This window comes from Equus asinus, chromosome 13, assembly GCF_041296235.1.
Source record: "Equus asinus isolate D_3611 breed Donkey chromosome 13, EquAss-T2T_v2, whole genome shotgun sequence".
NCBI lineage: Eukaryota > Metazoa > Chordata > Mammalia > Perissodactyla > Equidae > Equus > Equus asinus.
Genome location: NC_091802.1, coordinates 38016128 through 38041571, shown reverse-complemented (window position 1 = coordinate 38041571; position 25444 = coordinate 38016128). Strand labels below are relative to the sequence as shown.

General features: G+C 43.3%; 1 protein-coding gene across 5 annotated transcripts; it reads right to left on the bottom strand.

The window, feature by feature from the left end:
• Nucleotides 1-5890: 5890 nt before the first annotated feature.
• CBX1 (chromobox 1) lies at nucleotides 5891-24853 on the bottom strand. 5 transcript variants are annotated; one of them, XM_070483099.1, is made up of 7 exons: nucleotides 23443-23613; nucleotides 19242-19294; nucleotides 18687-18740; nucleotides 11031-11207; nucleotides 10373-10550; nucleotides 9684-9778; nucleotides 5891-7413 (listed from the first exon to the last, which is right to left on the bottom strand). In XM_070483099.1, the coding sequence occupies exons 4-7, from the start codon at nucleotides 11168-11170 to the stop codon at nucleotides 7269-7271; spliced, it is 558 nt and encodes a 185-aa protein (XP_070339200.1). In that variant the 5' UTR covers nucleotides 11171-11207; nucleotides 18687-18740; nucleotides 19242-19294; nucleotides 23443-23613; the 3' UTR covers nucleotides 5891-7268. The 5 variants fall into 5 exon arrangements, with proteins under 5 accessions (XP_070339200.1, XP_070339199.1, XP_014689290.1 ...); XM_070483098.1 differs by lacking the exons at nucleotides 19242-19294; nucleotides 23443-23613 and adding an exon at nucleotides 23691-23901; XM_014833804.3 differs by lacking the exons at nucleotides 18687-18740; nucleotides 19242-19294; nucleotides 23443-23613 and adding an exon at nucleotides 24732-24853.
• Nucleotides 24854-25444: the final 591 nt, after the last annotated feature.

The window sequence follows — 25444 nt, the reverse complement described above, 5'->3', positions numbered from 1 at the left end:
TTCTGAAGTGCAATTTTTCCCTACTTTTGAATTTAAATTGACTAAAGGAAACAGGCCGCATGAGGGGAGGACCAGCCATTGTGTGGCTAAGGCAGAGCTCATGTGGGAAGGTGGGTGGAGAGCAAGGGAGGTTGACAATGAGGAATTTAGGAAGACAAAAGAAAACTCTTGAATACTGCATTAAGCCTTCCAAGCAGGTGTTCTGTACCTCTCCAGGCTTTGCCAGCTGAATCTTCTCAGGAAGGATTCAGAATCCTCTTTGCACCTCTTTCTCCTAGAGTGGCTGGGCTGGGTGGAGGTGGTGTCACCTGGCCCGGCTCCTTGCCTATCCACCTGCGACAAACCATTTTTAATCCTGACTGTGCTGTTATTTCTCTGGTGGCCCCACCTGCCAAAAGGGTGCTGAGCATTGGAGTGTAGGCACACTGATGGCTGTAATGGTGAAAACCTCAGTAATCAGTGTAACAGAGCAGGGCCACAGAACTAGAGAAGCAGGAAGCTAGACCCGGGTTTGAGGCACTGGAAAACCTCCCCAGCTGAGGTGACTAGCATCTCTTCTCCCTAAGAAGAAGAAGAAGAAGAAAAAAAAAACAAAAACCCCACTTTAATACCAAGCCTTTGAAGACCTGAATGCTTCCAGGTACTGGGTAAACTGGTTGCTGGAACTGTCACATGCCCCTCTTGGAGTAGGTGCTTAGCAAATGCGTGAATTGTAACGAATGCTCACCTGGCAGCTTCTGTCACTGCTGGACAAGGTTTAGGACCAGAGGCTGTGATCCCCGTAACGGAAGCTGTGATAGTGAGCTCCCGTCCGTGTACCACTGGCTCAGCCTCGTCCGTTAATGATGCTACTACCGGTTTATCCTAAGGGGTGGAACACAATTCCAGGAATAATGTTGATTTCTTATTTGTTTTGGTTTACTATGGCTTTTTTTCCCCCATCTCTAGTTGGCAAGGGTTGGTCATATCAAACAAGAGCTCTTTGCTAATTAGGAATTAATGTCTGTAAGCCAGGTAAAATGAAGATTCTTAAAGGAAAAGACTAAAAATTAAGTTTGAAAAACTTTAATTCATGCTGATAAAATACAAATCATAATCAGAAAACTGACAATTCAGAGGAATGTTTTTGTAGCCCTTCTAGAAATGCATATATGTATTTTTGTTTAGTACACAAGTAGGCTGTAACTTTTATCTTGTTTTGCAACTTTTCAAAACAGATTTGAAGACTTTTCAAGAGAAAAATTCCTCTCAGCCTCTTTGCTAGTGTTGCCCCTGGCCTGAGAAAGTATATTTTTGTCACCCCCTCCCCCACGTCCCCTTATGGAGAGATGTGCGGTTGTGTCTAGGATCACAGTGATTGGCTAGGGCTTTGGGCCAAGTTGGTCAGCACTGATGTGGGGCTGACCTCTTTCTGCTGCTGGCAGGTGGAATGGGTGTTCCAGCTTCAAGGCTTTTTCTGGCAGAAAGATGAGGGACTCAAGGCCTATGAAAGAGCTGCTACACCTAAGACAGGAAGTGAGAAGGGGTCCTAGAGTTCAGGGAAATGAGCAGGCCTCAGGCTTAGGTGGGGGTAGAAAGCTGGCTTTATCTTGACTTCAGCAGTCTTAGGCTTCATTCAGACAGATTTTTCTATACATCTTAATTCATGTAAGGAGATGGAAGCAGACTCATCGTTTCGCCCTCTGCCCTGCACAGATCTCACCAATGAAGCTACAGCTATTTCAGTATCAGTAAAAGTGGAAGAAATACATAACTGAGGAGAATAGTGATCTGGAGACATGTTCAGTGTCATCCAGACTTGGCCTCTATGGCTGACTACCAGCCTTTACTAGGGGAAGCTGAATTAGTCAGACAGCTGGGGTTTGAACGGGGAGGTACTCTCCAAGGAACCTGCCCCTCTGGCCACCCTCGTCCCTCAACCCCCAGCTACGCCAGGCCTTGCCGCACTTCAGGTTTGTTTGCCAAATAGCTGGAATGACAAGTGCCTTGCAGGAAAAACTAACATCCCCACGACCCTCAAGTCTCCTACCTCATCCAGTAGGCAGTGACCTAGACGACAGCTTTAGAAGCTCAGACTAAACATGTAGTTTTTAAGGCACGACCAGCAAGAAGTCCGTTTCCTTACTGATGCTATCCCTGTACAGATGTGGGTCCTAGATGGGTGTCTGCTTCCTTGGAAGTCATTTTCCCAACTAAGTGTAGAAATTCTCTAGCAAAACCCACATGCTTGATTATCATGAGTGGTTAAGCCTTGTTTTCCTACCACTGACCCATCTGGGAAGCGAAATGGACCCACAGATCTTTGACTTGTCATTTTGTCTGTGTACCAAGAATAACCTTTCTTTCACCTTTACTTTCTTCTCCCACAGAGGTCAGCCGTCCTCCTTGCCCCTAGTTCTTAACTTCATAGGGGAGAGTAAGCGTGCGGGACTCTGGGGGTACGTGTGAAACTTAACACCTGATTTGAGTTCTAGTCCTTGTTCTGTCCAGGATTTATCTGAAAGTCCACGTCTGCCTGAATTAGTTGAGAAACAGAATCTAGTGCACAAGTTGTCTCCGGAGGAGTGAGAGTATGAGACCTTGCTAAAGAGGTGTGTTTTCCAGATCAGCTGGATAGAAACGCTCGTCTTCCTTTGTGAGTACACAAAAATACCAAGCAAAGTCTTCATGCTGGTTCCTTTCCAGTCTAACTTTAATTGCAGAATGGAGATAGGCTGTACACTATTTGTTATTTCATTCCAGATGCTACTTCAACCAAGGAAACAGAACCTAGTTCTCTTGGGGCGAGGTGGAGGAAAGGAGTCGGTGCTCTGCCTTTTGTTTTAAACACAAATTTTATTAGGCTAACTCAGTTGTCTTAAACCTTCCTATCCTCAGCGAGGGCTTGAAGCAGTAATTGAAACAATGGGCCCACGTCCCATAGCCAGGCCCCAAAGTTGCCTAGCCTGACCCCGAGGTTATGCAAACAGTAAACAGGGCACAATTGGTCACAGTCAACTAGGATTTAAAAATCCATGTGGGGTAAACAGCCGCTCTGGTACTATCACAAACCAGCATGCAAACCCACAAGGTCATAATGCAGACCCAGACCTGCTGTCGAATACTTTAACACAAGCTATTCAATACAAACAAAAACTACAGAGCCGAAGTGTCGAATTGTCTGCACATATTGTAAACTTAAATGTTTCAGCCTCGCCTCAGAGTTCCGCCACCTCACTGGCCTAAGGGCCAAGTATGCTTTTCATCCCACCAGAATGGTTTTATTTCAGCTTTCAATATTCAGCAGTTTATTCAGAGGAAAGCGCCCAAGGCCAAGGTTGATTACAAGTCATCCATAGAAGAGAGATGAGCACTTTGAACACGTTGGCTAGGAAAGCAGTAACTTTTGAAGAAAACCTCAATGCTGGAGGGGCGAACCAAGGCAATGTGCAGATCAGACAGATGGCTATCTGGGGATCGTAAGCTCCTCTCTCAAACTTCCTCAGCCACACACCAGAACACCAGGATGCCTCTGCCTCCTCGCTCCCTACTGCTAAAAGGCAAGGTGACGCCAAGACTCCTTCCTTTCCCAAGCTGAACGCTGGGCTGGCAGTGCTATTTGTATTTCAAATTCTAGGCAAGGGACAGCACTGAGCCTGCACTTAGTTCAGGCTATCAGCTCTTAAAGGAGAACATCTTCATGAGAAGACCCAACTTGTACATCAGATTAACACTATTACCAATCAGATAACCTGATCAGATTAATTTGATCTCAAACAGAACTCAGGGGCCGGCCCTGTGGCCGAGAGGTCGGGTTCGTACGCTCCACTTTGGCAGCCCGGGGTTTTGCCAGTTGGGATCCTGGAGGCGGACATGGCACCACTCCGGGCCGTGCTGGGGCAGTGTCCCACAGAGCACAGCCAGAGGCACTCACAACTAGAATATACAACTAAGTACTGGGGGACTTTGGAGAGAAGAAGCAAAAAAGATTGGCAACAGATGTTAGTGCAGGTGCAAATCTTTAAAAAAAAAAAAAAAAAGAAAACCAGAACTCAGCTCCATACACAGTTCAGGATGTGGAGCCACTGCAGGAAATTTGGATTTCAGAGTTCCAGTTCTACCAAATTATGTTGGAGTAACAATTTCCGCTATCATTTTACCTTCTCTGTGAGGGAAATAATTACTTTATAACAGATTCCCGATGCTACAGGCCACAGACTAGAAAGACGCATTGAGCACATATGGCCAAGGGTTAAAATCAAATTGAGCTGAGCTCAAATGAGTTCTGGAATGTGACTGTATCTGAAAATTACTACTTAAAAATTCAACTATTAAAAATTATTTAAAATTCATAGTCAAAACTTTCAAATGACATTGAAAAGCAGAAACAATTATTCCTGAGCACTGCCAGTTGCTAGAGTGCTTCTGTGGTCATTATAGTAGCCATTTGCTGTACTAACTTGAAATTCATCTGAAGACAGTGGAGGCTGTCTGGCTCTGCCAATGTAAAACATTTCTATGATGATGCAATTTCATTGAAGTCATCCAACAAATGCGTTTTTGCACTGCCTGAAGAAACGCTCTCTGAAGGGCCAGCCTGGTAGTGTAGTGGTTAAGTTTGCACCCTCCACTTCAGCAGCCTGGGGTCACTGGTTCAGATCCCAGGCACAGAACTACACACTGCTCATCAAGCCATGCTGTGGAGGCATCCCACATACAAAACAGAGGAAGACTGGCACAGATGTTCCCTCAGGGCCAATCTTCCTCATCAAAAAAAAAAAAAAAAAAAAAGGAAAGAAAGAAAAAGAGCAAAGCAAAGCAATGCTTTCCAAATACTTTTTGAAGCAGACTTAAGAATTTGCTGTGCCTATGTGTATTTTTTATTTCTAACATTTCTGGATGCATTTGTGGCTTCAACAATCGCTTGAGAAAAATTTATCCTTACACAGAATCTAGAAATGTGAAAAATGGCTTAAAGATAAGAAAATACTGAATATCTATCTTCACTTCAGTTTTCATTGCATGCATTATCCATTTCAATGTCTTCCCTGGGGAGGAATGATATGGTTTTATGAGTTCAGGAATGCCAGAAATGACAATGAAGTAGATTCCAAAGGTTAAGGCTAAACCTGAATAGCAGCCCACGCTGGACACACACCAAGGCTGAAGGCTAATTTCAGTGCATCTGATGATGCAGAACGGAACCGGACGACCTCAGCCCTCCTCAACCCAACTCTGTAAACTAGCTACCAACTGCTCTGCTGCTGCCGACTACGAGGACACACTCGCACCTCTGCACAGAAAGGCCTCCCAGCTCCGCTTTATGTCTTCCCAAACTCCTTAGGCGGCTTTTAGAAAAAAGTATCTACACATCGGTTTACCTGAAACGAATGCTTTGTACTACTGAAGAGAGCTGAACTGTCACAGTGATTTGATCTCAGTGGAAACCTCATTTTCCTGTTTTATAAATGACAAGGGTTTAGTCCCACTTTGGCTGTAGGATTACAGGCAGAAAACGATGTTAAGAAAATGGATGACATTTTAATTCAGGGATCAAACACAGGGCCAATTCCTGAAAATTCTGGAGAAGTTGAATTTATCTAAGGTCACACAAATCTATGAAATACACGAGCCAAGATCTAAACCTAAATCAAAAACCCATGTTTCCAAACATTTCATAGTTTGGAAGTGCTATCAGGTCACAGGGTGCTAAATAAACAAACTTTGAGCAATATGAAGACAGGATGATGTGACAATCTTTACAACCTCTGTAGCAATTATAAATGCTCAAAAACATTTACTAAATTAATACGGTGAGACCACTCAAAGTCCAGGCACCAGATTTTCAAGCCTACAGTGTTCAAGAAATAAATTGGTTTTGGCAAGACTTAATCAAGACAGAAATCAAGGATTATAAATCTATAGTTTTATTAAGACAAAAACTGACAGTGTGGTATGAAGTTTACATCTTAACAAAGTTTTCACAGAAACCTAACACATGCCTAAAAAGATTCACAATGGAGCTCTAGATGCAGTCTAGATGATGCCAAGAACTGACACATCTCATGAGTCAAGACAGCGTTTTGGGTATTAGTCAATTCTTATGATTAAAAAATTTTTTTTTGTTTTCTTTTCTTTTGTGTTTTAAAGTAAACCACTGCCCCAGTATGAAAGTCTAATCTTCTCCTGAGACCAGGGCTTTTGAAATCATTCAACTCTTGAAGTAATTCAATGAACTTGTGCTGTCAGTGACTAAACCCTGTCACCAATGGTTTCAGAGTTCAAAGTTCAAAAAACAGAGGCTCCAAGAGTTTTCCACCCTAAGAGCATGGGCCCTTGTCTTCCCCTACTCTCCCACCTCCTATACCTCCCTCTGCCCCTCCCCAAACACCTCAGCCAGTGGCTTGGATGGACGAGCTGATATGTGTAACTTTATAACTGGAAAGAAAGGGTCTTCTCGTCAATTTCCAGAATTAGCACCTCTGAGACAGAAGATCTGCCTGTGTATGGGCCCCGATAAAAGACTTGCCCTCCTCAACCAGCTTCCATCTCCAAAACAGCAGCTTTGGTAACGTATTAACTGGCTTAGTCCTTTGTTGGGAACAGCATTAATCTCAGGCAGGAACAGCTTGGCTTCTAAGTTTCAGGCATTCACAGCTTTTAAACAGTCTCTCACAGTCCTCATTCAGGTTGCCAATGACATTTTTTGAAAAGATAAAATATTCTGGACACAGAACCAAATCATCATTAGTTGTTTGTTCTTTCCATTGTTTCACCATTTCCCCAATCAGGCCCCAAATTTTAACAAAAATGATCCTACTCATCTCCCTTCTTTCCCACCCCATCCCTCCCACCCCCAAATAATACACCAGTAATAGCCAAAAACTACACACATGCTACGCTGTAAAAATGCAGAGTTAACACTATTGGGAAGAAGGCTGTGGGTTGTGGAGATGCTCTTTGAAGATCTACAGTATCTTTCTGCTCTCCCACACACCCATTCTGCAAGTTCTGTCCTTCATGGAAGGGCCTCTGCTTTTCTCAGCAAAGTGCAGAATGGGCTGCCTTGAAACACTTCTCCTCCTTCCCCTCCACTGGGATGGGTGTGCAAACTATACAGCATGAAACGGCTTTAAAGCACTTGGGCTGCTGTGGGGCACAGAAATTATACTGGCTCTTCAAAGGACATCTTCTCAAGCCACCTCTATGTTGTGTCAAGACAAGTAGAACTCCTTCCCTTTCCACTTGAAACCCACAGTCAGATCGACAGGGGCTGGAACTCAGGAGAGTTAATTCTTGTCATCTTTTTTGTCATCATCCTCCGAGGGGTAGGAATGCCACGTCAGCCTTTCCTCATAGAAGGATATGACAACCTGTGGGCACTTGACATTGGCTTCCTTGGCAGGGACCAGGTCAGCCTCATCAGAGTTTTTCCTGCAGAACAAAGCACAGAGAGACTTTGAGACCAGGTGCTGGTGGTCTCCTAACGTGGATCACCCAAGGGATAGGGCTTTAAGAACATTAATTCCAGAAGAGTAGGCTAGGAACGGGGACAACATGACCCAAGCAGTATTTACTGGCAGCTCTTAGTCAAGTGACATCCTTGGAGACCCTCTCCTGTTGAACATTCCCTCTGGGTATCTTTGTCAAAAAACCTAGATCACCTAACTCAATCTATCACATCTGAACCTCTGGGAAATGTCAAAAAAAAAAAAAAAAAAAAGCATGACTCTCAGATTCTCTGAAGGAAGAGAGGCTACCACACTCTTCCAAAAGCCATGCCCCAGCTGCTAAGAGCCCGTGGAGAGATCCTGGCTTTGTAATAGGATGTAATACCATGTTGGATAATAAGATTTAATACCAATCTGGCATTGGTCAGAGCCGATGCAGGTGGACTCTTTCTTGCTGACTCATAATTACACCGTTTAACATTACCAAATGCCATTCACACAGATCTATGCCACAACTCTCAAGTGCTTTGAAAGGGTGCTTCAACACTGAGAGGCAGAAAATCAAAGGCCTGTTACATAATTCTCTGTATTTTCCTTAATTTTAAAACGTTCTCAAAATTTGAAAATCACATACATATTATAAGGGACTTAGGAGTAAGCTTTATCTTCAGGTCATTGGGAATGTCCCAGAAGGGAGCAGTAGCACAGGGCAGGTAGCAGGTATATGACGGGATCTCTAATGGGGCACCACCCAAAACTTCCAGAACCCCAGTAACAAGTAAACCAAAGCCATCCAGCCCCAGGGAACTGGAGAAGAGGAAGCCGGTGAGGGGTGTTTCTGAACAATGGACTCAAGAGAATGGGAGGAAAAAGGGGCATAACAGTAAGGGAACTTGAAGCAGGCTGCCCCTTGTTGACAATTCAATACCACCCAGAGCTAAGTTTAGTCATTCCACCACATAGAAACATTTGCTATTTTTGGAAATGCACAAGTATCTCCATTCTCCAGGAAAATCACTTTAAAATGAACTTGTTTTCTTATAATCAACATCCAGTCTTATCTTAACCTGTAGAGGCACACTCTGCTATAATCTTTACACACAGCAGTGAGTCAATCAAAGGACTACAATCTTAAGCAATATGGAGATATTCATGTAACTCTAACTGGTGGGGCACATGTGCAGACAGAGACAGTGTGTTCTAGTCGGACAGAATAACTCCTGCTGTCAGTGCCTTTCCCCTATATGCAGCACCTTAAAAATGAACTTGTCTCTGACAGGCTAGCAATAAACCAGTTAAAAGGAGGTCAGATTCAGTAAACACCGAGGGAATAGGAAGAAAACAGAGGTATAACTAGTTGTGACTTAGGCCTCTCCAGCTACCTTCTCAAGGAGAGGACTTAGTACAGATACGGGTTTCAGAGAGGGTTCTAGACTGACAAAAGGAAAAAGCCTCTAGAATGCTGCCTTCAGTGGCAAGGGCTTAGAATTATTCACTCAATTTACATTTTAAGGACAATGATTGAGATCCACTTGCAGGAAAAAAAGGTACAAGCATTTCAACAAGCAAGAAAAAGGGAAGAAAGCCTTCTTTTTGGACAGAGAGCAGGGAAATTATAGAGAATTTCTGTTTAATTACAGTTCTTAAGAGTCTCATGACAACCGCTTTCATTACGCTGTTCATAGAGTATTACTACCACTGGTATTTATACTTACAATGGAAAAAAGTAGGCTTGCTCTATGCTCAGTGTAGTAAAAGGGCCTTGCTGACCCCTGCTGGCTGATCCTGGAATTGTAGAATCTGCACAAATTGGAAAGGATCTAACAATCAAGGACAAAGGAAGACCTACCGAAATTCTATTTCCTAACCCAGAGCCGTTAAGAGAATCTCTGGTCCTAGAGACAGCCCAATCTGAAGGAGGTGGTAGAAGGGGAGGGCGGTTCAATCACATTTCATATTTTGTCACTTCATTTACAGAAATGAAATGCGACTCCTCCCCATACCCTCTCCACTCTATAGATTTTCTCCCACCTCCTAAAAAAATGGGCAAAGATCTGAGAATCCTAAGGGCCCCTACCTGTAACACATGAGTCCAGGTTGGCAGTCAGGCCGAGTCACTATCGAAGGACTATGCCATCTTAAAGATTTCACACCTGGGCGACTGGAAATTTCGAAGATCCAGCTCTTTTCCTCTGGCATGGAACAGATGGGGAGAAGAACAAAACAACCACACAGAGCCACTGGCTGACTCACCATTTCATCAGGAACATGAGTTCTCCGCTGGAGTCTGTAGCTCCAATAATCCGCTCTGGCTCCAAACCCCGGGCGAAGCCGCGTGGCTTTTCTGACTGTAAAAACCAGATGGAAGGAACAATTTTAACTACATGGGACTGTTATCCAGACTGGAGTTCCTCCTGCTTCTCTGATTAATGTGATCAAACTCTTTCGCCAGTATTTCACCAACTCCTTGGCTCTAAGTCACAGGCATTTTACAATCTTTCTGAGTGATTATTCCATCAAGGTCCGAAGTGTTTGGGGTTCCCCCTATGTAAAAAGGGACATACATCTCAAGCAAAATAAATGCTCACAACTGTTTCTTCACTCTCATGAGACAACTTGGTTTAAGGTATTGAATAGATTAAAACAGCTACCTCCAACCTGTAATGATGACAACACTGAAAGCTGTCTACGCAGAGGAATGAATTCACTTGCACTTACTGTTTCTGAACCTCGGATAAAATAAGAGTAGATTATGTGACTTCACGGGAGCGAGCCCCCAAACACTGTGTAAACATTAGCCTATCTAAGATTCCAGAAGGACTGAGAGACAGCTACCGAGGTCCAAGCAGCTGCAGAACAGCAATGCTTAAATTATCTGGCTTTGCAGCTTCGCTGACAAGTCTGAACTCCGGGCTGGTAACCATGTTTACTTCTGGCCTCACCTCTTCCTTCTTCTTCTTTGGCTTGCTCTCCTCTCCCTTATCTTCAGAATCAGAGTCAGCTTTGCGCTTGCCTCCCTCTGATTTATCTGTCTCATGCGCTGTTTTCTGTGACTGTAGAAACTCGGCAATGAGGTCGGGGCAATCTAGGTTCTCTTCTGGCTCCCATGTGTTGTCCTCACTGAAACCAGAGGGCACAGCGAGTCACACTTTCCACTCAAAGTCAGCATACTCATACTAAGAGAAGCACAGGAGGACAAGAGCCGGTGTTCTCGGGAACAGAGGAGTTAAGGATAATAAGTAATTAGACTTTGTCAAAGACCAAGAACTCTACAAAACTGAAACTTCCTGGGGGGCTGTGGGAGGCTTTTTAGTAGAAATTGAAAGCTTAGAAACTTGCCTCCTTTAAAGGAAAATTACTTTCTCTTTGCAAACCTGGGTCAGTCTAAAGCCATACACAAAAACTGCTCCTCAGAAATCACTGTCTTGCATCAGGGCACTCTGTACCTGTAGATCATTTTCCTAATTCAACCATAAGCCCTGAAGGCCAGGCTTGAGTCACACCATGCTCGTCACTCACCCTGGGCCTTGCACATCACTAGACTCCAGAGAAACAGTGCGTGAGCAGACGAACGGATTTAGCCGAGTCAATGAAACTTACTCGGAGAAGCCCTTCCACTTCAGGAGGTACTCCACTTTGCCCTTCACCACTCGACGGTCGAGAACTTTCTCCACCACATATTCCTCTTCCTCCTCTTCTAGCACCTCCTCCACTTTCTTCTTGTTTTGTTTTTTCCCCATAGTGCCCGCCAGCTTTCTGGAATAAAGGGTGACGCTGCTAAAATGATAAAGGAAATAAAAAGGACATTAGGGCACACTCTTCTTGGTTAGGGGAGTATTTGGATGTTAAGAAAACCAGGGACAACACTGATGACTTTAATGGTGTATGCTGCTTCTATGAAGTGTCATGCCTGCTTATCCTCCACACACAAGCCAGAAAGTTAGTTCATAAAACAGCCTCAACTAATCTCAGAGCCAAACCTCTTTGTTCTTGCATATCCACTGAAAATTTTTATATCCATTCTGAATTTAAAAAGTTCCTAACACCCTTTTTACTGTGAAGCATGGTATCTAAAATATTATATTAAATTGAAAGAAAAGCACTCCTCCTACAAAATAATGTCAATATATCAAACTTCTATACATATAACCCTTTGATCTATACTTTCTCCTATTCTCTGAATGTTTACCATTTCAGCACAGTCCTGGACTTAAATTTCTACTGTGGGAAACAGCTTGTCCTATTTATTAAACATCCAGTTTCTTTTTCCCTTTTGTATATGCATATATAATACAATCTATTCTTCTGGCATTGTTAAAATAACCTCTTTTGAGTCCCCTTAAGGTTCTTTATATAGTCTTTTCTAAATGCCACCATTAATTTACAATCTGCAAGTTTCTCGTTAACTTCTTATGCTACTTAGTTTATTTCTAAGGCTGAGGAAGATTCATTAAAAATGCCAGAATGACTATGAAATTCTCTAAACTGGAGCACTGCAATAATCTGAAAAATGAGTGGGGGAAAAAAGGGTAGCTATCACAGATAACAGAACTTGAGTTTATTCTTTTGTAAAATACACCCCCAGGCTGCGTAGCCTCTAAGGGTTTTTCCAGTGCTAAAATTCTAGTCCCCTAGAAATCTATTTTCTTTAGTCCTTCACACAATTCTTCTGACTGCTGGAAGCCTTAGGATTACCTACCAATTTGTGTCAGGAGGTGGCGCCATAAGATATCAGTACAACAAAACTGATCTACAAAACTGGCCAAAACCTACAAATTGATGGATCATAGTTGCCCAGAATGAGACACAAAGAACAAGAAAGTTGCCATGTCTGAATTTAAGACAATGTCACTTTGGGGTTAGACTGGTTGTTCTTAGCATCCTTGGGAAAAGGATTCTTACTTTGCATTAAGTAGAAACTCTTATAAATACTTTAAAACTGACATATATAGATAGAATGTACTCTAGAAAGAGTCCAGCTATAGACTATACGAAATATAACAAACTGATTAAAGTCAGGATCATCATTATGAATCAGTTATATTATCTACAGATGCTTAGGTTTATACTTCGAGATAGTCCCGTGTGTGTGCATTTATGAGGAATGCTGACTTACTGAAACCACAAACATTTGTTTGGCTACTAGAAAATTCTAGACAATACTGGAGATTCAAGACAGTAAGAAATTGTCCCTGCCTTCCTGAAGCTTAACGTCTGGTAAAAAAAAAAAAAAAAAAAAAAAAAAGCAAAAAACCAAAAACGTAGATGCCTCTTCCACTAAAGGTATTCTATACTTCTGCAGAGCGACATGAAAATGTTTTCTGGGGCGCTTTTAGTCTGGCCCAAGGCAACACTCAAGGCCCCTGTCCACACAGTTCAGGGAACCTCTCTGCGCTAAGATGTATCTTTCCAACACTCTTCCTCTCTATTTACATACTGAAGACTAGGCTTTCCTTCTCTCTCCAATCTTTCTTTTAGAGAAAGTGCCACATGTGTCTTCCTTTCCTTCTGTTACTGCTGAACAGACTCATCAGTGGATCAAATGTAACCCTTGGCTAATTCTCTGCTGGCTTCATTGTGCCTCTGATTCAGAGGCTAGGCTTCTTTCTGGAGGGAGATGCCTTCAAGTTTTCAGAATTCTGATTGCCATGTGACAAGTGTTCTTTCATGAGGAAAGAAAAATCTAATTTTCCTTTTGGATAAATGCACTAGTTTTTTCCCCAAGAACAAGTGCTACTCCTTGCTTGCTTCCTTTCACCGTCGGTTGAAGTGGTAGCAAGATTTATCCTCAGTCTTTTGCTCACATGCAGAGAAGAATAAACTGACCATCACCTTTAGATGACAAAAGCTCCCCTACCACGAATCCCTACATTCATTTGGATTTGGGAATTGGAACATGCTCCCTTTCTCAAAAGATGGACAGGAAACAATGGGTTACAGACAATCCAAAAAACAGTAACTGTCCCCTAATAATCCCTCTTCCAAGTAATTAAATTTAAGAAGGGGAAGGAAAGGCATTCTATCACATGGCTTCAGAATTCAGTGCTATTTAAGGCTCTGTGTTTTCGACATGAATAGCCATATTTGGCTTATTCACAAAAAGAAACAGCACTGCTTACTGCCCATCTAATCCTGCTACTATGAACCAAAAGGGTCAGGAGAGCTTCTGGCTCATCTCCAGCTACTGTGGCCTCGCCTCCCCTCCCTTTATCATTAGCATGGTCCCAAGGGAGGAAGAGTCAGCATACAATAAGAATCTAATCCTTTAGGTTAGGGAAAGAAAATCCCCAAAATGGGGGAAATCTAAAGTAAGACTTCTTGATTTTCGTCTTACTCACTTAACTCATTGTCCTAAGAGCAATTCAAGTAAGAAGAGAAGAATGTAGAAAATAGACTTCTGCTTCTCTCTCAGCTTTCTTATCTGGCCCATCCCAGCATCTACCTCCAGAGACTGGATTCTTTATATTGGAGATTCTCAGCCAGGCTTCCCAGTATGAGTTTTTTCCTTATTATTTTCTTAGTTCTCTAGGGTCCTGAATAAGCTGTCAAAATCAGTAAAGAAGTGGATTAAATATGCAATCCACTCTTCCTATAGAATCTAACACCTTCAGAGGAGCCAAGAGCCTCCTTAAATATTATGCTGGGCCAATTATTCTCATATAGTTTCCGAAAGGACTATTTCAAGAGAAACTCCCCTCTCCCTCAATATGGCAGTCTCCCAACACCAGCACAGACATCTAGATGGAGGGCTCTCAATTGGAATTGCTTGGCAAGGAAATTTCAAAGTAACTCAGATCCGTGTAAGTAGCACAAGAGAAAAACACCTTTAGTCAACGTTACTTGCCACTCCTAAGCATCCTGGTAACCAAATTATGGCATCAAAAGTACCATAATCATTGAACAAAGGGTCAAAATACGTGATAGAACACCACAAGAGGTATACACAAGGGCAAATAGTTCTAGGTTAACTCAGAAATCAAATCTTAATCATTGGACAAGACTTCTTAAGGCTTATCATGATGTTGCAGACAAAAAATCTTGAGTTAAGTAAGCTCCTATAACTTTTACCTAAATGTTTTAAGATGCCTAGAGAAATAATACTTTACATTTGTATTGCACTTGACAAAGTGCTACCACATTATCTCATTTGATCCTTGAAACCATCTTGTGAAACAAACCACTCAGATGTCATCGCCACCTCAGAGATAGATAACATAACAGACTGATAAGAGGTAACGGATTTACATAAGATAAAATCACCTCCAGTCACACAATTAGCAAAGAGCACAGCGCTTCAGTCAGTACATTTCCTAGCAAGGCTGGGCTGGCAGTCCTGCTGCACACACAACCAGGAGCTAGCTCCCCACCTACAAAGACACTTCCATCCAGCCGGTACAAGGAACGGACAAGCAAATCTCTTGAGATGGATCCTCCCTACCATTTGTCATCAGCAAATAAGGAAGTGACCGATAATGATCTTCTTTTGGAAAAGACCTTGGAACATACAGCTTTTAAAAAACCACTAATTTTTAATTGGTTACTGGAATACGAAGGTATTGTTAATTAAATCAGCAGGCATTAACAAAGCTTTGATTTTTAGTGCCCAGCACTCTTCTGAGTCTTTTAAATTGAGAAATGCTAGAGGGTGCAGAATTTTTGAAGTTAAACACGTAGCAAGTAGGCTGGAGAAATAACTGAGAAAATGCCAATTTTAAGAAACCAAAAGTCATCTACAGTGTCCCAATGAATCCAGGAATAGTGTAAATCTGAAGCAAGAGTCATGACCTCAGAGCTCTGTTAAGAGAGAAAAAGGGCACTGTTGCGATTCTCCTCACTCTCACCACTCCTGCAGTTAGTGAGGAGCTGGAAAACGGAAAGGAGGAACAGTGCTGTCTGAAGGCAGAGATGCTGCCTGAAGGCAGAGGCAGGAAAAGATCAGATACAAGATTAGGCATCTTGTTTGGAGTAGTTCGTACTAGGAAAGGGGACAAGAAGGATCTGAGAAGACAATGTGGGCACAGCCTTTGGCTGCCATCACATACATGAAATATAAAGGGCTACCCCAGGAACTTCATACTGATTTCTCACCTGCTTGAAAAACCGAATTCCAGATGTGAGCACAAGGTAACACCTACAGGCCTCTGACACCAAACCAGTAGGGCTTTTAGCTAAATGCTAAGTTAAAACATTTAGATTGTTGGTCTAGTGAGGTGACCATCTTTACTAAGAAATACTTCACATGAAAGCAGACCCTGAGCAGAGAACGTTTACCTACATGAGAATCAGAAAGTAGGGGGTATGTGTTTATGATTTTAAAAAAATATTTCGGGGGCCGGCCTGGTGGCGCAGCAGTTAAGTGCGCAAGTTCTGCTTCAGCGGCCCGGGGTTCACCGGTTCGGATTCCGGGTGTGGACATGGCACCGCTTGGCAAACCATGCTGTGGTAGGCGTCCCACATATAAAGAAGAGGAAGATGGACACAGATGTGCGCTCAGGGCCAGTCTTCCTCGGCAAAAAGAGGAGGACTGGCAGAAGATGTTAGCTCAGGGCTAATCTTCCTCAAAATAAATAAATAAATAAATAACAAAAAAAAATTTGTTTTTCTAATTGTACTATAATACATGTATTGACATTCAATTACAAAAATACTTGATGTAGGAAATCAAAGTTCCCTGGCCCCAAACCTATCAAAGCCTGTTTTTGTTCTTCTATACATAAACTAATGCAGATAAAAATATGCGAAAACAGAGACAGTAATTCTACAGCTTGCCTTCGTATATAATGTATCTTTGACATTGTTCCATAAAGATCTCCACTCCTTTTTTTTGGTGAGGAACATTGGCCCTGAGCTAACATCTGTGCCAATCCTCCTCTATTTTATATGTGGGACGCTGCCTCAGTGTGCCCTGATGAGGGGTGTGCAGGTTGGTGCACAGGATCTGAACCCGTGAACCCCAGGCTACAGAAGCAGAGCACGCAAACTTAACCAGTACGCCAACCCGGCTGGCCCCAAAGACCTGCATTCTTAACAGCTGCATAGTATTTCATATTGTACGGACACACCATACTCTAACCACTCACCTAGGGCTGAAAATTTGGGTTGTTTCCAATTTTTTATTACTGCAAACAATGTTGCTTTGACCATGGCTTCTGCACCTCTAAAAACTCCTTAGGTGATCTGATGCATATCCTTGGATAAAAGTTATTGCTATAAAGGGACTGGCAGAAACTTCATTCCTCAGGTGAAACTGCAGTGCAGACATAAATCAATTCTCATAGTTAGCTAGAAGGCAGGTGAACATTTTACTTTCTCCGTAAAATTTATAATAAGGCTGGAGCAATAAGAAAATGACCAATGTTTTTGAAAACACCTTCTCGACACCACATTCGACATCATTCAATCCAGCCCTTTTCTGTATTAGCAATGAAATCAGAGGAGCGCTGCTGCAAGGGTCCTCACAGTTCCTTCCTCTCACCAGGAGAAAGATGGCATGAGCTCCAGAAGCGGTACATCTTCCCCTCCGTCCCTGACTCCTCAAAACCACCTTACGCCTCTAGACAGCTATATATATTTACTGCCTAACTCACTTTCCTCATCTGTAAAATAGGTATAACAACCCTGATGGGATCCCTGTGAGGTGAGCTTTTATGACCCGTGGCATTAATTATCTATTTATATATTTGCATACATGTCCTACTCTGAAACCCAGTGCATTAAGAATTCAATGAGAAAACACCATTTCTGTCCTTTGTATATGGCTAAAATTCACGGCTAGGTTTTTCACAAAGCAGCGCAGCTCCAGGATGCACTCAAGGACTCAGCTCTGGCTACTATGAACGAACCAATAATTATAAGATCTCATTTCTGGAACACCGAGACAGAAGAGCTGCCAGAAACTGGGAAATCACATTTCATATACCTAAAGGGTAGGAATTTCTTGTGCTCTTCCTCTTATCTGGCCCACACAGGAAAACAAAGTAACAAAGCTCTTGTAGTAAATGATAAAGGAATATATCTTCCTATGAAGACAGATAAGATAGGTGAGAAAAAGGAAGCAAATTCTGGATCCAAACAATGGAAAACTTCAGCACAATAACTTACTTGTAAAAAGAATTTTAAGATTTCTTAAGACCTATGTAAATCACCAAAAATCAGATTGGATGACCCACCCAGTTAAAGTTCTCTAACAAACTTCAGAAGTTGTGATTTCAGGCTCAGATTTTATATGTACACTTTTTAAAAAAGGGTATCATTCAATTAAATTAACAATGGTCTTTCTAAGAATTCACATAGCTTATACTGAGTTCAAGACAAAAATACTATCATCCTTGATTTCTCTCCACTCATCCTCCATATCCAGTCTCTTATTAAACTCTGCTGATTTTATATCTTAAGTATCTTTCAAGTCACACCTTTTCCTAGCCCCCACCCCACCCCCCCATCCTATTCTAAGCCACCATCACCTCTTGCCTGGATAACTCCTAACCCAATTCATTCTCAACACTAGCCACTGGTTTAAAAGCGCAGATCTCGGGCTGGCCCGGTGGTGCAGTGGTTAAGTGCACACGTTCCGCTTCGGCAGCCCGAAGTTCACAGGCCGAATCCTGGGTGGGGACATGGCACCACTTGGCAAGCCATGCTGTGGTAGGCGTCCCACCTATAAAGTAGGGGAAGATGGGCATGGATATTAGCTCAACACCAGTCTTTCTCAGCAAAAAGAGGAGGATCGGCAGATGTTAGCTTAGGGCTAATCTTCCTCAAAAAAAAAAAAAAGTGCAGATCTCTTCATAACGTTATCGATGGCATTTGAGCTGGAGACCACTGCACCTAGCTATCAATCACAATCACCTTGCTCTTTGCCCCATTCTTCACTTCACCAATTCCTATTGCCAATACGTCAGCATCAGAAACTTCCCTGAAGCCCCACAGTAAATTTAGGTTAACTCTTCCTATGAGCATGCTCCTACATTGTTTGTTTACCAATTATCTATTGGGCATCTCTTATGTGTGAGGTGTTAGAAAAATGGGGTGAACACGACAGACAAAATCCCTGGTCTCTGAAGAGTTTATACTCTAATGTGGACAAGTGAGTGAGCGTGAGTGGGAGTGTGTGCAGACATGCATGTGCAGAGCAGGGCACAGACAATAAGCCAGAAAATATTGGTGAAAGTGCTGCAAAGACAATATCTTTAAGCAACATTTAAACAGAAGCCTGAATGACAAGAAGATAATTCAGCAAAAATCAGAAAAACACACCTTGTTTAGGGAATAGCTGGTTCAAAGTCCTAAGGTGAGAAGAGCTTGTTTTATCTAAAGGAACAGATGATAATTACTGTGCATATCGCTCCCCACTTCATTCCTTCTTTCATCTAGCTGTTTTTTCCATTCTTTGTTTTCCTTTCCCCTCTTTTGCCTCTAGCTTAGGTTTAAGACCTAGTCAATTAATAGGTAGAAAAGTTTATAACTACAGCTCTGCTAGCTTTTAATACCTTCTATTGATTAAAAACCCAAATGAAATCAATAGGCATTTACTAAGAGCCTGGGTGGCATACGTACAGGGTGCCCCTGGCTAAAGCACTCCACATTGCAGGAACCCCCACCCCCTGCCCGCCCCCGACCCAGGCAAATGGAGCTGTTTGGTCCGGGCTGGCGGGACATGCAGACACCAAGAAGTAAAGGCTTCTGAGAATCCATTAAGAGTAAGAACTAACATTTACTGAAAACTTTCAAACTTAATGCATAAAAAGGCACTTAATTCAATCCTCACAACTCTATTAAGCCCATTTCAAGAATGAGGAAACTAAGGCTTACTGAAGTAAAGAAAATTTCCCAAAGTCCCCCAACAGTAAGACACAGAGCCAGGCCTGAAAGATAAAGACATACAAAAAGGTAAACAATGCAAATTGAAGTTCATGTCAACAGAAGAAATGACAAGAGTATGTAATAATTAGTAAAAGAAATAAAAGCAATAATAAGTAGTCACAAAAGCACTACAGGGGTTCAGAGGAATAAATGGCTAGGGTGATTAGGAAAAGTTTTGCGAAGTTGGGATGGAAGCCAGGCTCCCACAGCAATTGAAAAGGTGGATTGAAGGAGGGCAATTTGACCAAGAAACCGAGCAAAAACAATGAGGTGCCTCTGAGACACACAGCGGCCTCTGAGACACACAGCGCGTAAAGCAGCCTGGGCGGGAGGACACTGAATAGGAAAGCAGTAGGCTGCTGCTAAAACCTTTTCTGCAAGGTCTCCTCCCCCTTAAAACAAAGGCCACATTCCTCAGAGAAACACCTAACACCCTTTGGTGCCAATCATTCCACTCCTCCTTCCCTCACAAAACCTGTACTCCTGCCAAAAGCGAAAACTAGAAGCTGAAGACATCCTGCACACATGGCTTTGCTCATGATAAACAGGTGTGCTCCTGTCGAAGCCCCGCAGTCAAATCCCACCCATCCTTCAACGCCAACCCCAATGCTACTTCTTCCACGAAGCCAAATACTACTTCTCTTCTCTTTTTGATTGGATCCCAAAGAATTCTGTTTCTTTTTACTTAGATACTCAGTGAAAGGCAGCTCTGGGCCCCGTGTAGGAAGCTGAAGCCTATGTGGGCAATAAGGGTGGATGATGGCTCTGCCTCAGATAACCAGGGAACAGACGCCCAAAGCTGCCAGCTTTTGAGAAAATGGTCAGCAAGACGAATCTGATCTACAAGCCCTAAATGGAAAACAAGGAAGACGGACCTTTGCTGAGCATGAGCAACCGCATGAACCGTCGTCACAGGCAGGTGACGGCACGTGCCGTACAGCCAGTTTGCAGTCCTCCTCACCCATGTTTCTAAACTGCTTTAGTCTGTGAGCTGTGGCTGTTTGTGAGGCAAATGCTTTCCAGATGGAAAACTTTACTGAGCAGCAAACAAGAACTTGTGCCACATACCCTGTGAGCAGGAGTTTCATTTTTAAAGGAATCCCTGCTCTCAAATTCCAGGATCTAGGACTAGAATACTGGTGTGTGACTAAAATTATAATCTTATCTGAGCTGTCCAGAAACTTGGCTAACTCCCTTTCAGTATGCTGATGTGGATGAAACTACAGATAGAGCTTTGAGTTGCAAGGCCACAGGGATTGCAAATATCAGTAGGACACAGTGATACCTGAAGCAAATCTTTTAGTTTAAGATGAAATAAAAATGATTAGAAAGCTAAACCAGAATTATGACTAAGTTGGAATTAAAAGCAGAGACTGAAGCATTCACAGATAACAAAACACACCCCCAGATTTCTGACCAGATTACTGGCACTAACCTCTCAAATACCATAGCTATTAGGCCCTCAATGTGTTAGCTATTATTTAAGAGAAAGGAACAATTTCACAGACAAATTAGGTTGCCCCCTTTTCTTCAGCAAATCATAAAAACTAAAGGCAGGAAAGATTTAACACCCAAGTTATTTGATTCAAATACTGACAGGATCTGAAGTTTGTCCATATTTGAATACAGTAATGTGCCACATAACAATGTTTTGGTCAATGACAAACTGCATATATGACACTGGTCCCAAAGATTAGTACCATACAGCCTTAAGCTATACCATCTAGGTTTCTGTAAGTATACTCCATGATGTTGGCACAAAGACGAAATTGGCTAACGACACATTTCTGAGAAGGGATAAGCGACACATGACTGTAACTTCTACTCAAGGACACAGAAGATTTTTCCAACATACTTTTAAAATAGAAAATACTCAAACTACATAGCTTGTTGTTGAAACCCAGAAGCTGGGGCCTCTCCTAGTCCTTGCCCAAGGTATTTAAAATTGTCACTTGCACAATCTGCATACCTGTTCTGTATTTAATACCAAGGTGAGTATAATAAAAACTGAGGCTAAACCAAGCATACCAAGGGAAAGGGCTCTACTCTGCGAAGTCAGAGATCAAAGACAGGCAAACCGATCACATAAATGTACCATAATTCATCCTGCTAACACATGGAATTCTTTTTTCTTTTTTTTTTAAGATTGGCACCTGAGCGAACGACTGTTGCCAATCTTCCTTTTTTTTCCCTTTTTCTCCCCAAATCCTCCCAGTACACAGTTGCATATTCTAGTTGTGCGTCCCTCTAGTTGTGCTGTGTGGGACGCCACCTCAACGTGGCCTAATGAGCGGTGCCACATCCGCGCCCAGGATCCGAACCTGCAAAACCCTGGGCTGCCGAAGCAGTGCAAGTGAACTTGGGGCCGGCCCCCATGGAATTCTTAGAAAGGATCTCAAAGCCCTATCCATTTATTCAACAATTTGAACAGCCTACTACGTGCCAGACACTTGGATGAACAAGAGGTATGAACCCATCTTATTGAGCTCATACACTAGCCATTAGCACTTTATTCGAAAAACTCTTCAGAGAAATAATCTACGAAGAGAAAATCTTTCAAGTCTAATGCAAAATCTATTATTACTACCAGAGATAAGATATGAAAAAGGGAGATTTTGATGGATAAACTACTAGAAAATGACAAAAATGCATCAATCCTCTTTTTAAATGGTGTAAACTCAAAAAGAAACATTTTCCTACTGTCTAAAATGGGCACCAGAAGATATAACGGTTGCTTCTTTCCTTAGATGGTTAGAAAATTAGTAGTAGCTTGTAGTCACAAACCCAGAAGGCGAGGGTATTTGGTCTCCTTTAATCAAGAAGCTAGAAGCACCCGGCTACACACTATTTACATTTTTAATGAAAAACAATTTAGGCAACAGCAGCCAATAAAGAAAAACGGCACCACAGGGGAAATTGGAAATGACTAAAGATCCTGACCTACCCCAATGCTTTATTAAGGTGTGATCGGTTCCAACAAGGTGCCTTTCAATGATACCACTTTCCATATACATGTCTAAGCGATTAGGAAAAACACAGGCACTAATTTCCCATGCACGATGTCTTCATGCATGCATCTATTCCAAAACCTTGGACCTTTTCAAACTATTCCAAACTGCTGACATGATTCTTCATACAACTGAGGATGACATCTTATCCTTGGCCAGAGGTTCTAGTAAAACTGATCTTTTTGTAAACTCCACCTCAATTGAGTTAAACCAATACATGTCTGACTATAACACCAATCCACGAAAAACCTTCATCTGAAGCTTTGAAAAGGAGGTAAAATATTGCTCACTTTGTATTCAAATTTTCCAACAAGAAAGCCTGGCTAAAACACACAAAAGCCTAAGAAAAAAAAAAAATCTCACGAACTTCTTTGTCTCCCAATTTCCGACACCATCGCACAATGTCTCACTAACTTCATTCCTTAAATATTAACTCACCTACACCTTTCTACAATTTCACTGCCCTTTGCGACCAGTAACAATCCCAGACCAAAACTTAAGGAATTAATTCTGAATCAAAGCGAGAGCTGCACGGACTTTTAAACTCCCTACAGGAATCACGGAGTGAAGGCAGTACAAAACCTGGAAAAAGGAAGAAAGCGCGTTCCATCCTTTCTTCGCACATCGATCTTACAGCTCCCCACCCAGTAAGGACGCATCAGGATGCAAAGGCGGCCAGTTTTCCCCTCTTCACGCCTTACAAATACTCTCGGGACCTCCGCCCTACTTATCCTAATAGCTCCTCCCCCTCTGGAGCCGTGGCAGGCAAATAATTGCTCCTCCTTCTCCTGGCCCCCTCCCCAATTTATTCAACAGATCTCCTCCCCCAGTAGCACACCTTGGGCTGCCCAGCCCCCCTTACAATTTACTCCAAGTTACTTCTTAGCCCTGCAAGCGAAATTCCTCGGGCAGCCCCGGCCGGACCCAATCAATGTTCTCAGGTTACATTTCTAAACCCTGGGTCTCGCAGCCGTCAACCCTCCCCACGCACGTCCAAGCATCAAGGCTGCCCAGTCTGTCCCTTCCCCAACCGACTAAAGTGTTTCCTCTCCAGCCCAATCCCGCAGCTGCCCGCCCAACCCAAGGAGCATTGTCTTGGTCCACTCAGGCCCGGAAGAGCGACCCGCAAGCGCTCGGCCCACCCCGAGTCGTTTCAATCTCTTGCTGAGGATACGCCGCCCCGCCCTCTCCATCCTCCTCGAGTCGGGCGCCCGAACCCCTGCGCCTGGCGGGTTGCTCGGCTCGGGAAGGGCGCGGGACTCGGGCGCGCTCCCCGCTCCTGACCTCCGCCGCGAGCGCGCGGCCCCTCACCCAGGCTCCCGCCGCCGCCGCCGCCGCCGCCGCCGCCGCGCGCCTCCCCCCGCTTCCCCGCCTCTAGCGGGTTCTTCACCTCAGAGCAGCGCCCAAGAGCCCAAGAGGAATCGGTGCCGCGCTAATGGCGCGTCGCGTCCGGCCGGGGGAGTGGCGCCCAGAAATGCAACAAGCCGGGTGGCCGCTGGCGAGCCCCTCACTGAAGCGGCGTACCGCAGGCCCCGGCAACAGCCCTCCCCTCTGCCGAACAAAAGAGCCTCGCACTCTACGCTGCCCGCCGCCTGCACCGCGCAGGCGCGACGACCCGCCGCACAGCCCTATGGGACTCGGAGTCCGTTAGAGACTACAAGACCCGAAGCGCTGCGCGCGCCCCACGCCGCCACGCACAATTTCCAAGTGTTTCGGGGAGTTGTAGTTTTTAAACTCCTTGTGCCGGGGCGACTGTGGTTTCGAACGTTGCAACGTAGAAAGTTAGAACTTGTTTTAGAAGCGAGCCCCTTGCTGTCTGGTCCGAAACACCAACCACTTCTCGACAGTAATTCACATTCTCGAAAGTTTTGAATCTTAACGGTTTCTCATCAAAGCTTTATCAAAACTCCAATAATCTGTGTAATCCTCAATTTCCGCCTTCTCAAATCTCTGTAAGGCTTCTACTTCTCACTGTTGAGATTACTTCCCCTTCGAGGCCTTCCCTGACCCCTTAGACTAGGTTAGGTGCCCCTGGTAAGGGTACCATCATGGCATCCTGAGCTTTCCCTTTTTCATTGGCTGAGCCAGTGGGTCGCTTTAGTGCCGGACCCCCTAATCTCTATAAGTACCCCTTACCGGCCACCCCAGAGAAACACAGGAATAGGAAAAAAACCCCCAAAAAACCCATAAACGACAGAAGTAGACAAGTGTTCTAGTTCTGATTTCAACTAGATTGCTGTCCCCAAACCCGTTCATATGGAAAGTTGGTCTCATCATAACCGTCACCCCACTTGGTCGTCATTAATCTCTGTCTTTTCTTTTGAACTCGAAACTTAGCAAAAACTTTGCCTTATGTTGTTCACCACTCTATAGTCAAGCAATATTTGTTGAATAAACGGTTAAGTCAATTAATGATACGTCCTTCTCCTACCTGACAGAAAATGGAGGTGATCAAGCATTCCTTCATCTCTTTTCTTCACATCAGATTTGAGGGTTTTTTTTTTTAACTCTCTCCCTTACTCTCCTTTTCCGTATCTAATCAGGAACTAAAACAGACTTCTACCAAAAGGTGACTTTTTCTTTTTAACCTTACTTTGAATATTCAAATATCCTCCTAATCAGAGAGAAAGGAGAAAGGCAACTGGTTTTCTGCACTCCACCCCAGAAGACGGGCATCCGCAATAGTGTAACAGCTTTGCTGGGCCAGGTACTGTGCAGGGCTCTGGAGAATTGCCATGTGAGAAATGGAGCCCAGCAACACCGTAGTAGAGTTTTGCTAAAAGGGCTGTGAGAGCACAGAGAAGAGGGCAAGTCTTCCTGAGACATTCGGGTTGGGTGTCTGTGAAGAGGCAAAAATTCATTTACTCCCTCCTAAAGTGTCCTATTCTATTTTTAATAAGTTTAATGATGAGAAAACTAGTTGTAATAATATTAGCTACTATTATTGAGTACTTACCCCAGTGCTAGGAATTTTAAGTCCTTGATTAAATGTTACTGAATCCTCACAAGAACCCTGGGAGGTGGGAATTACTATTTCCATTTTGCAGAAAAGGCTCAGAGGATGTATAACCTGCCCAATGGAATTTGGCAAGAAAGTGGTGGAATCAAGATTTGATATGATTTCTGTCTAACTCCCAAACCATA